This window comes from Enhydra lutris, unplaced genomic scaffold (assembly GCF_002288905.1).
Source record: "Enhydra lutris kenyoni isolate GAN:26980312 unplaced genomic scaffold, ASM228890v2 scaffoldscaffold1, whole genome shotgun sequence".
Classification (NCBI taxonomy): domain Eukaryota; kingdom Metazoa; phylum Chordata; class Mammalia; order Carnivora; family Mustelidae; genus Enhydra; species Enhydra lutris.
In genome coordinates, this window is record NW_019154085.1 from 88,192,712 (window position 1) to 88,206,470 (window position 13,759).

At 35.3% G+C, this 13,759-nt stretch overlaps 1 protein-coding gene across 5 annotated transcripts in view; it reads right to left on the minus strand.

Annotated features, from left to right (window-relative positions):
* Nucleotides 1-410: 410 nt before the first annotated feature.
* The window catches only part of LOC111142104 (kynureninase), a 134,381-nt gene continuing 121,032 nt past the window's right edge, over nucleotides 411-13,759 (minus strand). For all 5 annotated transcript variants that reach the window (XM_022495064.1, XM_022495082.1, XM_022495075.1 and 2 more), the window contains 4 exons: nucleotides 12,453-12,505; nucleotides 10,295-10,380; nucleotides 3,747-3,977; nucleotides 411-2,343 (listed from right to left, as the gene is read on the minus strand). In XM_022495064.1, coding sequence (XP_022350772.1) covers nucleotides 2,206-2,343; nucleotides 3,747-3,977; nucleotides 10,295-10,380; nucleotides 12,453-12,505 — 508 coding nt within the window. In that variant the 3' untranslated portion in view covers nucleotides 411-2,205. The remainder of the gene's footprint in view (nucleotides 2,344-3,746; nucleotides 3,978-10,294; nucleotides 10,381-12,452; nucleotides 12,506-13,759) is intronic.

Consider the following 13,759-nt stretch of genomic DNA (forward strand, 5'->3'; position numbering starts at 1 on the left):
AGAGTTATATGTCCTAGGCAAACATTTGAACCTGTGTACCAAGAATGTTAATAGCAGCATTGTTGCAATGTTAAAGATATTTGGAAAAACTCAATGTTCATTAGTCATGGATAAATGAGTAACTCCAAAAATAAATACTAAATTAGTAATTCCAATTATATACCAGAACACTGAGCAGCAATGAAAATGGGTACAAAGCTGTATGTAACAAATGGGTAAATCTCAAAAACTAGGTTTTGAGTAAAAGAAGCAGAATATATACAATTATATTTACACAAAGTTCACACACAGACAGTATTGGCTAATGTATTTTTATGTGTACATACATAGATATAAATCTTCAATGAAAGTAAGGGAATGATTAACACAAAATATTATTTGATGGTTATCTCTGGATTTGGGGAGGAAGGGGAATACAAGCAGGGAAAAAGGGCATTTCTAATACTCTGCTTCCTAGCCTGTGTGATGAGGACATAGTACTGATTACTCTTTGAGTAACTTGTATACATAATTTGATGTGATTTTAATGTGATTAGCAAGAATTTTTTTTTTAATTTTTTGCACGGTATTTAAGAACTTGAAACTTACAATCACCTTCATACACCCTTACTTGGCCATCTAATTAATACCCTTGAGATTTTTCTCTTATAGTATCATCTGTTTTTCTTTCATAAAACCTATAGTTTGTAATCATATATTTATTTACTTGGGTGTTTGTATGTTTTACTACCTCTTTCTCCCACTAAGCTGCATGCTTCCTGAGAACTGAAACCATGTCTGTTTTGCTTACTCCTGTGAGATTCAAAACGATTTCTTCTCTGTGAAGTTGTATAGCGTCAAATAAGATAACGTATGAATAGATCAGCACCACGCATGGTACATGGCGAGTACTCCATACATTTATCACCGTAGGTGCTGATACTGCTGTCAGTTCTGCATCTTTTTATTTAACTCTAATGGTTGTCTAAGTTAATTTCATTCAAATTTGTTCATCAGGGGTATTAATTATGTTGTAGTCATTCCTTCTTCCTGCCCAGGTATATGAATGTAGACTATTTGCCAATTCATGAATAGTAGTTATAGCAACAACAGCTGAAAACCAGGAAAGTCCTAAGGGTTGAGTGTGACTGTAGTTTCCTAGTGGAAAGAATGGCCCATAGATTCGGGTCAGAAGGGGAGAGATGAAGCACTCATTTGCTAATTCTAATTCTTAGTCGCAAGTATCTCGGGATGACTTTTTTCATCACTGCAGAGACAGGTACCATGGACAGACTTCTATCAGCACATGTCCCCATTAAAAAAATAAGGAATTATGGTACTTTCAAATAAAGGGACAACTTTGTAAAATGGATTAGGACCCAAGAGTTAGTTGGGAAATAAATGTAATAAGTCTCAACCAACACTTGCTGTAATAAGATAAAATGAATAATAAATAGTAGAGCATAGACCAATAATGTATGACACTTCTGCTTTTTCTATAGATGCCTCTTTTTAAAAATCATCTGTTCACTGTGAGAAGCATGTTAATGCCAGGGATGGTAACATGACAGAATGGTCAGTGGCAACTATAAGAATTGTTGACTAAAAACTGAAAAATAAATTCTTTCACAGATGTTAAAATATGATACAATTTGTATATTAGAATCAATAAATAAGGTATAAACACATATAAATATTAGTCTCTGAGATTAAATATATTTCTTAGTGTGGGCCATGGCCAAAATATTTGAAAGCTACTGTCCTAGAAAATATATTTTTTCTTCCTTAGAGTTGGATGGAATATTGCAAAATCATGCATATATCAGACTGTGAAATTATAGTGACTATAAGAAACTCTTTGGTAAATTAAAACTAAAGTAACATTTCTAAAATTGACACAAAAGACTGCACATACATTATGAAGTTGTCAAATTATAAATTAAGTCAACATAAAACATTCACTGACCATGAAATGTGACAGCTAAGATTGTGTACCTAATACTTAGACCAGTAAAACTTTGATCCATCAAGCATGAAGAAATTGGACAGACACGTGGATTCCTCAGAATCACAGACTCTTGGAAAAAATATATCAGATTTTTCTGTAAAGTATATAATTCATTGCCAAGTATGTGTAATCAGTTTTGGAAAACTTCTAATTATTAAAATTTGAAAATAATAATACAATAACCATAGAAACTCTCAATAACACTTGCTGAAGTTGTTCTAGAAAACGCTGCTATTTTTGATCCCTGCAGAGTCAAGTGCAGAAGCGAGTAGACTGATAAACTTATGAACATCATGAAAAGAGTTGTAGAGAGGAACTGGAGCCACTCGGATGCCATTTGGTTCTCGCTTGTCACACTGTGGGGGGGGGTGGGTAGGATATAAAGTCACAATAACGTTATCATTACTCACATGATGAAAAATCTACATGCAAGATAAACTTACATAAAGCAATCATGCTGATTTCCCTAAAACTTAATATATAAACATTTTTTTTTTACTTGTAGTAAAGCATGTTTCTGAGTTATTGGAAACTCTCCTCTTAATGATAGCTAAAATATGAATATCATGTGTATCCAAAAGTTTTCCTGAAATCTACTCAGCAATCATCTTGAAGTGTTCAGTAAGTCATGGATATAATTTGCTGGTGGGGAGACTCTGGAGAGACTAGAACCCTTGGGCGAATTCAAATCAATGAGAACATCCCGGGACATGGAGAGTTTTAGTCAACAGTCTTTACGTTGGATCCTTTAATCTCTTATAACATCAGTAAGGAGTTGGCGCTATCTCTGAAATGTCACAAAATGGACCCAAATAATTTGGTCTAGACTGAAGATCGCTATGACTGATCTTCAAAAAATACCCACTGTGAGTTAGTACACTCAATATTTGGTTTATGTGCACTGGACCATTTAATTCTCACAACTACTTTTGGAGGCATTTTTGCCCCCAAAATGCAGATGCAAAAACTCAAACCAATAGAGGTAAATTAACTTTCCTAGAGCACATAGCTTACAAATGGTAAAACTTGACTTGGAACACCGAGGTACGGATCCGTTCCTCTGGAATCTGAGATACCCTCTCCTCGGGAGTGACAGGACCACATGAGTGGAGCAATTCATAAACTACGCTGTCCCTGGAGATAGATACATGGAGATAGATACCGTTTCTCCTGAAATGACCCTACTAACGCTTATTTTCTTCAAGAGACTATAAACAGATCATTAAGGGCCTCAGGTTTAAAAAAAAGAAAAAAAAATATTCCCTACAATGTTAACACCCCTGAGATGAGTCTGTAGTTCTTTTTTGACTAAATGACAAGGTTGAAATGACTCGGCTCAAACAAACAGCTAAATAAGACTGACTTCTTTTCTTCCTCCCCACTATGTTATGTTATTTAATTCTGTATATTCAATAAACATACATATTTGGGCTTTCACTGGTAAAAACTAGTGAAACGTCCTAATTGATTATAATGAAACTTTTTTTTTTTTTCGGCTCAAACTGTAATGAAAAGAATGAATGAATTATAGAAGACGGGTTCCTATATTCAAAATTTGTGGTTTCTTCCCTTTTATCAGAAACGACAAAGCTCTATTTCTTCAATTAGCACAGTGATGAATATTTAGTTGGCAATCTATCCTCATTGACTGACCGATGTGAAATAACACGCAACAGTAAATTAACCAAAGAACCCAAATTTTATCCCCAACATGCAACCCAGAGAGAAAACCGGGTAGCAAAGCAAGAGATATACTTACAACCACTCCTCGTTTTTCTAGTTCTTGGAAAACACATTTTATTGGAACAGAAAACGTTAGTGTAAGCTGGCATCCGCGGTCCTCTATGCCGGCTGGAGTAATTATGTTCACAAATGGTTTCTTGGTATCTGCTTTATCTTTGTTATAATAATGCTTGATCAAGTATTCCAGATAACCAGTGAGCAAAATAGATTTTCTCCTCAATGCTTTCATAGTTGCTTGCTTAAAGATCTACAGAATAAGAAGTGATCTGATTAACAGTGTCTTGTTGATGTACAACGAAGCAAAAATTAACTGAGAACCATGTTAAAAAAGGAAATGCCCACTTTCAACCTTTCCAAAAACATCCCGTTTTAGATAATCCTTCATAAAAACATGTCCTCTTTTAAATGCTTGGCCACTGAAAGCCGAATACAAAGTTGCTGTGACAGGAAAAACTGTACAAATGTCATTTAAACAATACTTACAAAAGAAGAAAAATAAGTTAGGATAACATTCTTTTAGAGTTATTTTAAATCAACTTAGTATAATTAATGTAAGTAAAACATACCTTAACAAATGCATTTAAAGATCATGAAATTCAAACCTTTTCCTCACAACCATTTTACTTAATCACAATCAAGAAGACTTCTTTTTCCTATTCTGATAGCTTTTTGATCCACACAGTATAATAAGGGCTAAACACGCTTGTACATACGAAAGGCAGTGTGACCAAGATTACTTTTAATTGTCCTACCAATTTCTGAATCTCCCCAGTTAACAGTAAGGAAATAAGCAGTTAAATAATAAAACAAGTATTGTCAGACAGGGAAGCAAGTAATGTTAGATAATATATATGTTAGTACTGAGGCCGTTATCCTCGCGTTTCTGTGTGTGTGTTTCTGTCTCTCTTTCCGTCCTCCCTCTCACTCTTTCCTTTTATCTTTCCCTCTTCTTTCATCATTTTTTCCCCTGCTAAACTCCAGCACTGGTGTGAACACACTGCCATTTGCTGCCTGAGGTGTCTTATATTAAGATGAGTGACAAGTGCACACAGTAACTGTTGTTGGAACATTAGAGGTCAAAGCAGACATGCTTTTCTAGCTTATCTCTTAAGGTCAAGCAGAGTTTAAAAATATATCCTACATATAAGAACTGAATGAACTTCAAACAGCGTGATGCACTGGCATGTCACTTAATATCCCTTTTCTGTATCATGTATGTCACAGAGCAAAGACAGGGTCGTTCAGTGACATCTAGACTTTATGAAGCTTGGGAAAATAGTTATTTCTGTATATGCACGGGGCATGTGTGAGCAGGCTTTCTAATAGAACTCAAACCATCTGGGCAAAGATTTCCTTGATCTGTATGGCACGGAAGCTGCAGATTCGGCTGAAGGAGACAAAAGGGATTTGTATCAAAGGTAACAGTATCCAAGGAAGATGGGAGAAACAGGACAGAATGGCATTGGTCTCTGTCCTCAACCACACATCACAGACTGTGGAAGCAGGTCGAGTTGTGTAGATCACAGAAGGTAACTGGGATGGGCAGTACAAGGAGGTAACCCGAGTCACTCAGGTAGCCCGAGCTACATGGCGTCTGTCAGGAGCCATCTCTTCACTGTCTGCTGCAAAACAAAATGTGAGTGGATCTGGCACAAGGCGGACTCAAGGGAACACAGCCAACTTTTGGATCAAGAGAGCCTGAATCAAGAATCAATTCTTACCAAGGGCAGGAGCAGGGAGAAGCAAAGCACGACCCACCCGTGATTTTGTTGGCAGGATAGGAATAAAAGAATACGAGAGGAATTTTTCCAAGCTTCTCTTTGGAGATTAATAGTAATTCAAGGAACATTTGATTTATAAATAATTCTGAAAATTTTTCTGGTTCTGCTGTAAGCCCCATAAGATACAGGTAGGAGCAATGTGTGAAGTACTACTTTTAATGATATTTCATTTGTATTCGTAGGTTAGTAAGACTTTGGGGAATATTACTTAAGTTTATAGGTTTTTTTAAAGGAGATTTTGTTCTTGCAGATTTCTCTGATAGCTAGAAACCCATTTTTTTATGACAAGTAGTCCCAAATTTAACATACCGTTACTCTTTGATAATAAAATAACTTTTAATTATGAAACCATTTTCCATCATTAAACCACAGTAAGGGCAGCTAGACTATGAGGCACTCTTAAAATCCTGTCAGAGGCTGTAAAGGTCTGTTCTCAGAACTCACATGAAAATATTAAAAGGGGGTGGTGGTGGCTGGGTGGCTCAGTTGGTTAAGCAACTGCCTTTAACTTGGGTCCTGATCCTGGAATCCACTCCCATATCCGGCTCCCTGCTCAGCGGGGAGTCTGCGTCTCCCTCTGCCCCTCCCCACTCTTGTAGGCACACGTGCTCTCTCATTCTCTCTTTCAAATAAATAGATTAAATATTTTTAAAAAATATTAAGAGGGGATAACAGGAGTTAACTGAAGAATCCAATAAATTTCTTTTTGGTGTCTCATTATTTCTACACTTTCTGTACTGAGAAAGAGTTTTTTTTAATTAAAAAAACTGAAAACTGTAGTTTGAAAATATTCAGCTTATAACAATTTTTGGCAGAATTTCAACTACATGGGTTATTTTTCTTACTAAGAAAAATGAATACAAAGCTAAAAAAGTTAGAGAAGTTTAAATGGGAAAAAATAAGTATAGTATGACGTTTTCTACTGTCACATTTTTTTCTCTTAAATTCTTAAAATAGGCCACCTAATCACTTTCTGAGGAATCACACAGTATACTTCTTCTTACTTGCTGTATATTTTAATTGAATGCTCCAATTTTGTATTTTGGAGCTATTTATTTCATTATAAATTCATATACTGAAAGAGTCTAAAAATCATCTACCTATCACCGAATACAAGTATGGCCCTTCAAAATACAACAGATATATTTTTTATTTCAAGTTAGCAGTTAGAAGACTGAGATTTCTGAAGTAATTTTCTATAAATATCTTCATTTTAAAAATGAGACAAATGAACTCAAGAGTACATGTAGTCAAGTGACAGTTGTCACCGAAGGTCACACTCAGTGTCCCAATGAGGGCTACAGTATGCCTCCTGGTTCCTACCATATTTTGTGCCATATTTGTACCATACATATTTTGTACCATATTTGTACCATACATATTTCTATTTGTACTATATAAATATGTGGTATAGGGGCGGCTGGGAGGCTCAGTGGGTTAAAGCCTCTGCCTTCAGCTCAGGTCATGATCCCGGGGTTCTGGGATTGAGCCCTCCATCGGGCTCTCCGCTCAGCGGGGAGCCTGCTTCCTCCTCTCTCTCTGCCTGCCTCTGCCTACTTGTGATCTCTGTCAAATAAATAAATAAAGTCTTAAAAAGAAAAAAGAAAAAATATGTGGTATAAATAGCCAATAATATAAAGAAAAAGACAGTTTGAAAATGATTATAAGGTGCTATTTTTCATACCATCATTCAACTGAATGCATAAGTAATTGTAAACAAAATCGTATTAATATTTTAAAAGGTCATATTGTCAAACTGGTATCATATCCATGTGCACTGATTCTTAGGTTTAGAATCTCTCCTCCAGTTGATTTCTGACTATGCTGGATATCTTTTGAAAGACAAGTAGCTACAACAAGAAAAGGCACTTTGATTCATGCATCTATTTCTCATTTATTTGAACTTTAATTACCCGTCTCTTATAATGCTATTCTGTAAACAAGGGCAGGAACAACATAACGGCAGCCCTCATGCTTACTCACGTGGCATCTAGGGAGTAGAACATTTTAGTGCTTAGGTAAAGAATAAGAAGCAAAGAGATACATTGTTTTGTCATTTCAGAATTTTGCAATTTATAATGGAGAGGAAGAATTTCTAAAAACACTTTTTTCAACACAATGCTGGATTAGTTAAAAATAATTTTGGTTAGGGGCACTTGGGTGGCTCAGTGGGTTAAAGCCTCTGCCTTCGGCTCAGGTCATGATCCCAGAGTTTTGGGATCGAGCCCCATATCAGGCTCTTTGCTCGGCAGGGAGCCTGCTTCCCTCTGTCTTTCTGCCTACTTGTGATCTTTGTCTGTAAAATAAATAAATAAAATCTTTAAAAATAATAATAATAATAAAAATAATTTTGGTTAGAATGGAGCCCAGCAGCAAATAACTTAAGTAAGGTATTTCTAAGAGGCTCAGGAGAAATACTTAAGTGATAAGATGCTCCAGAGAAGTACAATCCCACTTCTTGTTGGTTTTAGAGTGTTTTTGCTAAGTTTAACTGTTAAAGAAAGAAAATAAATCAATCTTCAGATTCCAGTTGAAAACAAAAACTTTGTCCAGGTGACTATAATACAGTGTGATATGGCGGTAAACATTTCTGTGCTTTTTATCATTCAAGCCTAGCCTGGAGAACCAGTGGTAGAAAAACTGAAAATGTGACTTCTTTTTCATGGCAGAAGGGATAAATACTTGAAACCAGTCCATTGCAGAAACATACTCAAGTTAGAGTGTCTAAAATTTCTAGATCTGGCTGAGAACCCATTTGCAAAGATAAGGAAAATCAGACCAAATAACTTTAAGTACTAGTTATTCCTAAGGTACACCTTGGTGCTTTTCACACTGAAACTTATTTTCTTCCTGATACAAACTTGCAAAGTGAGCAAAATTTTATTTCATTTTAAAACATTTAACAGAAGTGTTGCTCTGAATAGATACTATAAAAACAATTCAAATATCATTATCTGACTTGCTAAGCAGATTCTCTCACTACTCCCCCCAAAAAATTAAAAAAATTAAAAAAAATTTTTTCACTGGCTGAGAAAATCTTGTTACTGGGTCTATTTTCAATTAAAAAAAAAACCAAAAAAACAAAAACCTGCCAAAAAAGCGTAAACAACACAAGCTCCATCTAGTGGTCACACTGAGAAGGTGCTTTTTAAACTGGAATGAAGTGAAATGAGTTAATTACCACTGTGTAGTGATGAGGTTGTATAAAAAAAAAAAAAAAAAAAAAAAAAAGAACTTGACACTGCCACCCAGTGGCCAAAGTGAGAAACTGCTTTGCGTGGTCACAAAATCCTAGAATTTAGATTTAGAAAAGATCTTCGAAGTCTATCCATTCATTCCGAAATACTCCACAACAGGATTTCCTAAAATATCACAAACTAGATGATTTTAAAACACTTTAAATTAAAAAAGTCAGATTCTCTTTTGAATAGCTATATATTTAAAATCTGTTAGAAATGCATATTTACAAAAACCCCTATATATATATTTTACTTTTTGTGTGTATATAAAAATATATTTACTTAATATATGTATTAATGTTAATTATATAGCATATAATTATTTAATATATATTTACTTAAATAAATTTAGTCTCATAGTGAAATTAATTAATATCCAAATAATTAAGTTACATAGATACACATATGAATATTAATATAAACATAAATGGACAGGTAGATTAGGTAAGTATCTATTTCTATAAATAGGTAGAAAGGTAGATAAGCACATCTAGAAAACCAAGTTGATTCCTTGGATATTATTGATTAGGGTAAAACTAATTTTAACTATGAGTATGAATTTACTAAAAAATTTATACTGAAGCAGTAGTAGTAGAGATTATACAAGAATATAATGCCACAGTGTGTAAACCTGGCGATTCACAGACCTGTACCCCTGGGGATAAAAATATATTATATGTTTATAAAAAATACAGTTAAAAAAAAAAAAAAGAATAGAATCCCACAGACACTCCACTTAAAAAAAAAATCAACTTAACCTCATGAGACAACCTTATTCAATCTTTGGCTACTTTGAAGGATTCTATTTTTTTCCCTTAAGTATATAGTTTTGTAACATGGCACTTTGTGACATGACACTTTTCACTGACTCCCAGAACCAGCAGCAGCAGAGTCCCCAGTAATCACAACAATGTCCAGCACATAATACTTTAATAGATAAATGCTGAATAAGTAAATTAATGAAGAATTAAATATTGCATGGTTATTTTGTAATAGAGAGACAATGAGAAAATTGAACAATTTATTTAAGTTCATACAAATTCTAAGTGGAACTAAAAATACGTATTCCCTGGCTCAGTTCCAAAACATTTATCAAGTGTCAACGTTTATTATGTGCCAAGCACAGTGCTAAGGCTGGGGATAGAAATAAAAGATGGCAATTAGGCCACAGTCACTGTCCTGAAGGAGAACACTGGCCTTTGATCACTGTTTATACACAGTGAACATTAATCTTGCTGTTTAGCAGAGATGGTCCTACGACAGGTCACAGTCAAGTAAAGACATTGGTCAAGATGTGCAAAGTTGAAAGGGAGCCTGAGTGGCTCAGTGGGTTAAGGCCTCTGCCTTCGGCTCGGGTCATGATCAGAGTCCTGGGATCGAGCCCCCGCATCGGGCTCTCTGCTCAGCAGGGAACCTGCTTACTCTTCTCTCTCTCTGCCTGCCTCTCTGCCTACTTGTGATCTCTCTCTCTGTCAAATAAATAAATAAGTAAATAAATCTTAAAAAAATATAGGATGTGTGAAGTTGAAGCATAGATCACTTACCTCTAAACTAGCATGTAAGGAGCAGACCAACAAAATGGGAGGGTTTGAAATTCGAAATCCACTGACCCCAGGGATTAACTGTAGTTCTGAAAAATGAACATCATGTCATTTTTAAATACAATGTACCTTAAAAAATGTCCTCTGTGGGGTTTTTTTTTTTTTTTTTTAATGACACTGAGGTAGTAGAGAGAAAGAGTAATATTTAAGACCTTTTATTACTAAGCTTTCTGAGGTATTTAAAAGAAACTCCATGGACCTAAAATAGTGGCATATTTCCCCTTCACCTGCAATGTCTGTCTCCCCTGCCCCCATTTTTGTAGTAGCCTACCAAATCCTAGAGCTCTTAGACCATAAAAATGATCTTTTGTACTCTGAACCACATCCTCTGTCCTCCCACTCCCAAATCAGCGTTCCTTATTTTGCCCATGCTTTGCTTTTTCTACTAGAAAACCATGTCAAGATTTTAATGGTTTGTAATTGTAATGCCATCCAAAGGCAGAAATATGATTGAAATGACCTAGGAAGGTGACTTTTAGCACTAAGATTATTAGGTCATTTGGCTTCTACTAGGGGAGGACAAAGGCTTTTGAAAAAATGATTTAAGGGGTGCCTGGGTGGCTCAATGGGCTAAGCCTCTGCCTTCGGCTCAGGTCGTGGTCTTAGGGTTCTGGGATTGAGCCCCGCGTCGGGCTCTCTGCCGGGCGGGGAGCCTGCTTCCCCCTCTCTCTCTGCCTGCTGCTCTGCCTACTTGTGATCTCTGTCTGTCAAATAAATAAATAAATTCTTTTAAAAAAATGATTTAAGTATGATATATTTATAAGGTAAATTAATAACAGATATTATCCTAATTAGAATCAATTAGATTGAATAGTAGCCGATCAAGTGCAATAGAGTTAAGATTGCTAGTTGGGGATCGAATTAAAGCTAAGACTGACTTAAAGAGCATTATAACGTATTCTAGGTCTTTAGAGACATGTCTAATCCAGGGCTAAATAAGCTATGTCCTGGGGACCAAATCTGGCCCTCGACTTGTTTTTTAAACAAAGTTTCATTGGAACATAGCCACATTCACTCATTTATGTCTATGACCATGTTATAAGTACAATGGCAGAACTGAGTATTTGCCAGAGAGACAACATAGCTACAAAAGGTTAAAAGATCTCATCTTTGGCCCTTCAGAGAGAGACTTTGCCCACTCCTGATACAGTCCAATTCTCTCGTTTACAGATAAGAAAACCCATCACAAAAGATTTAAGTAACTGGCATAACCACAGAGCTAATTATTCCAGCAGCCAGGATAAAATACAGGTTTCTTGATTTGAATGAAAGAGCCCGACTTAATCATTTGTATCTTGATTTTTGCAAATGTGAATTTATTTAAAATAGTTAATTCAGGTTGGTAGCAGTCTGAAGGGTCAAATTGAACTGAAACTCTCAAAACATTTAGGAAGGTTTCTGTCTCTGACGTGACTGAAGAATAGAGTCAGTCACTCAGGAAAAAGTAGGGCAGTGTGGCAGCACGCCGCACATGGTGTACTTTTATTTCTACCTGCTGGGGTTCAACTGCTATTGTTTGGTGTGTGGCAAAAGCCACAAAAGGAAAAACTGACAAAAGAGAGCTAAAAACGAACATTTATTCGATAGCACTATTATGTACGTGCTACTTGGTTTACAGCTTTGAACCTGTCTCACTCTCCCATCAGACCCCGAGAGACACAGATTTTATTATTCACATTAGATATGCGAGAAGGAAAACAAAAAACCCAAGCTGATGTAATTTGTGCAGCATCACAAAACGATTAAGCAGCAAAGTGGGATTGACACCTGTCTCTCCGGGTCTGACTACAAGCAAAACATTCCTTTCTGTCCTCACTGCCTGGTGTTTTGGGTCCTCAGTGTTGATGAGATCTCAGTCCTGTACATTACATTTCCCTTCCACTTATCTCCCTACAAAGGGATAGACTCAAATTCATGCTAAAATCTACAAACACTTAGTCTTACACTCTGGAAATGTCATTTCTTATTTTAAGAATTCTCAGTGGCATTTTCAAAGTGCACTCTCCATGAGGCATGTACATTACATATCATACGAAGACAGATGAAAATTGAAATAAAGGTAAAATGAAATGACTTGGGAAGTGAAACTGAATACACTTACTGTTATCCATCTTAAATCGGGTGCTGAGTTCATGGCCAAACCATCCCACTAACCTAAAACGTAAATAGCAACATCAGATATTTTGATCTATAAAAATAACTGCAATTAACACAGGAATCTGGGGCCTGCATACCAAAATCATTTGTGATGCAAGTCATCAAATATTTAAGCATATACATGTTAGATGATATCACAAGGCAATTAATATTTATAACCTTATCAAGAATGAGGATAAAAATCAGTTTTATTCTTATTACTAGTTATATTATTTTTGTGATGTTAAATAATCTGAAAATCTGTATTTAAGGATCTTTTTCTTATTTAAAGTGAAGAAAATGTTGACCTTTTATTTCGATTTTAAAACGAATGTGTAAGGTCAAAAAGAAAAAGCAATTAATGCAATAATATATTTTTCACAATAGGCTCCTTAATGAGAAATGGTGTTAGAATAACCTATATAACTGTGCAAAAATTTTTGAATAACTTTCTAAGGAAATTGATTCATGTCATATTTCAGTGAGATTAATAAATAAATAGCATTAAGTCATATAAATGTGTGTGTGTGCATATTAGAGGAAAAGAATTATAACTTAAAGAAAAATATAAAATTTGAGAAATAGAAACTCAATATTTCTGGTACTATGTTCTGTCTAAAGAAATTTTTGGCTTTAATACTGCCAAAATAAAAATTTCAAAGGCACTTTGTTAGAATTGGGCAAAATATTTTTCAGTTTATGTAGAATGTATGAGTGAAAATAATAAATTTTGAAACAGAAGACTCTAATGGTCAGTATGTTGTATCTAATACTATTAGCATGCTTAATGTGCACAGGACCAGTGAATGAAGCATCAAGGAGGCCAATGGAACATGACAGAAAATGTAAAAACAAGGGTGCCTGGGTGGCTCAGTCAGTTAAGACTCCTGGGTTTGGCTGAGGTCATGATTTTGGGATTATGAGATTAAGCCCCTGGTTGGGTTTCACTCAGTGCAGAGTCCGTTTGAGCTTCTCTGCCTCTCCCACTCTCTCTGCCCCTCTCCCTGCTCGCATGTGCTCTTTCGTGCTCTCCAATAAATATATAAAACCTTTTTTAAAAAATGAAAAAATATAAGATCAGTTCTCAGATCCTGTAACAATTTAGTGAGTTATAACTGTCACATTGCAAAAAATGCAAGGGTAAAGAAAAGATATACACATATTTATACGGTTTTGAAAAGAAAAATTTCTGACTATAAAATCAAAAGGAAATACAGAGGCAAATATCGATAGACCTAAATATTTAAAATACTATGCTGAAAAGACAGACAC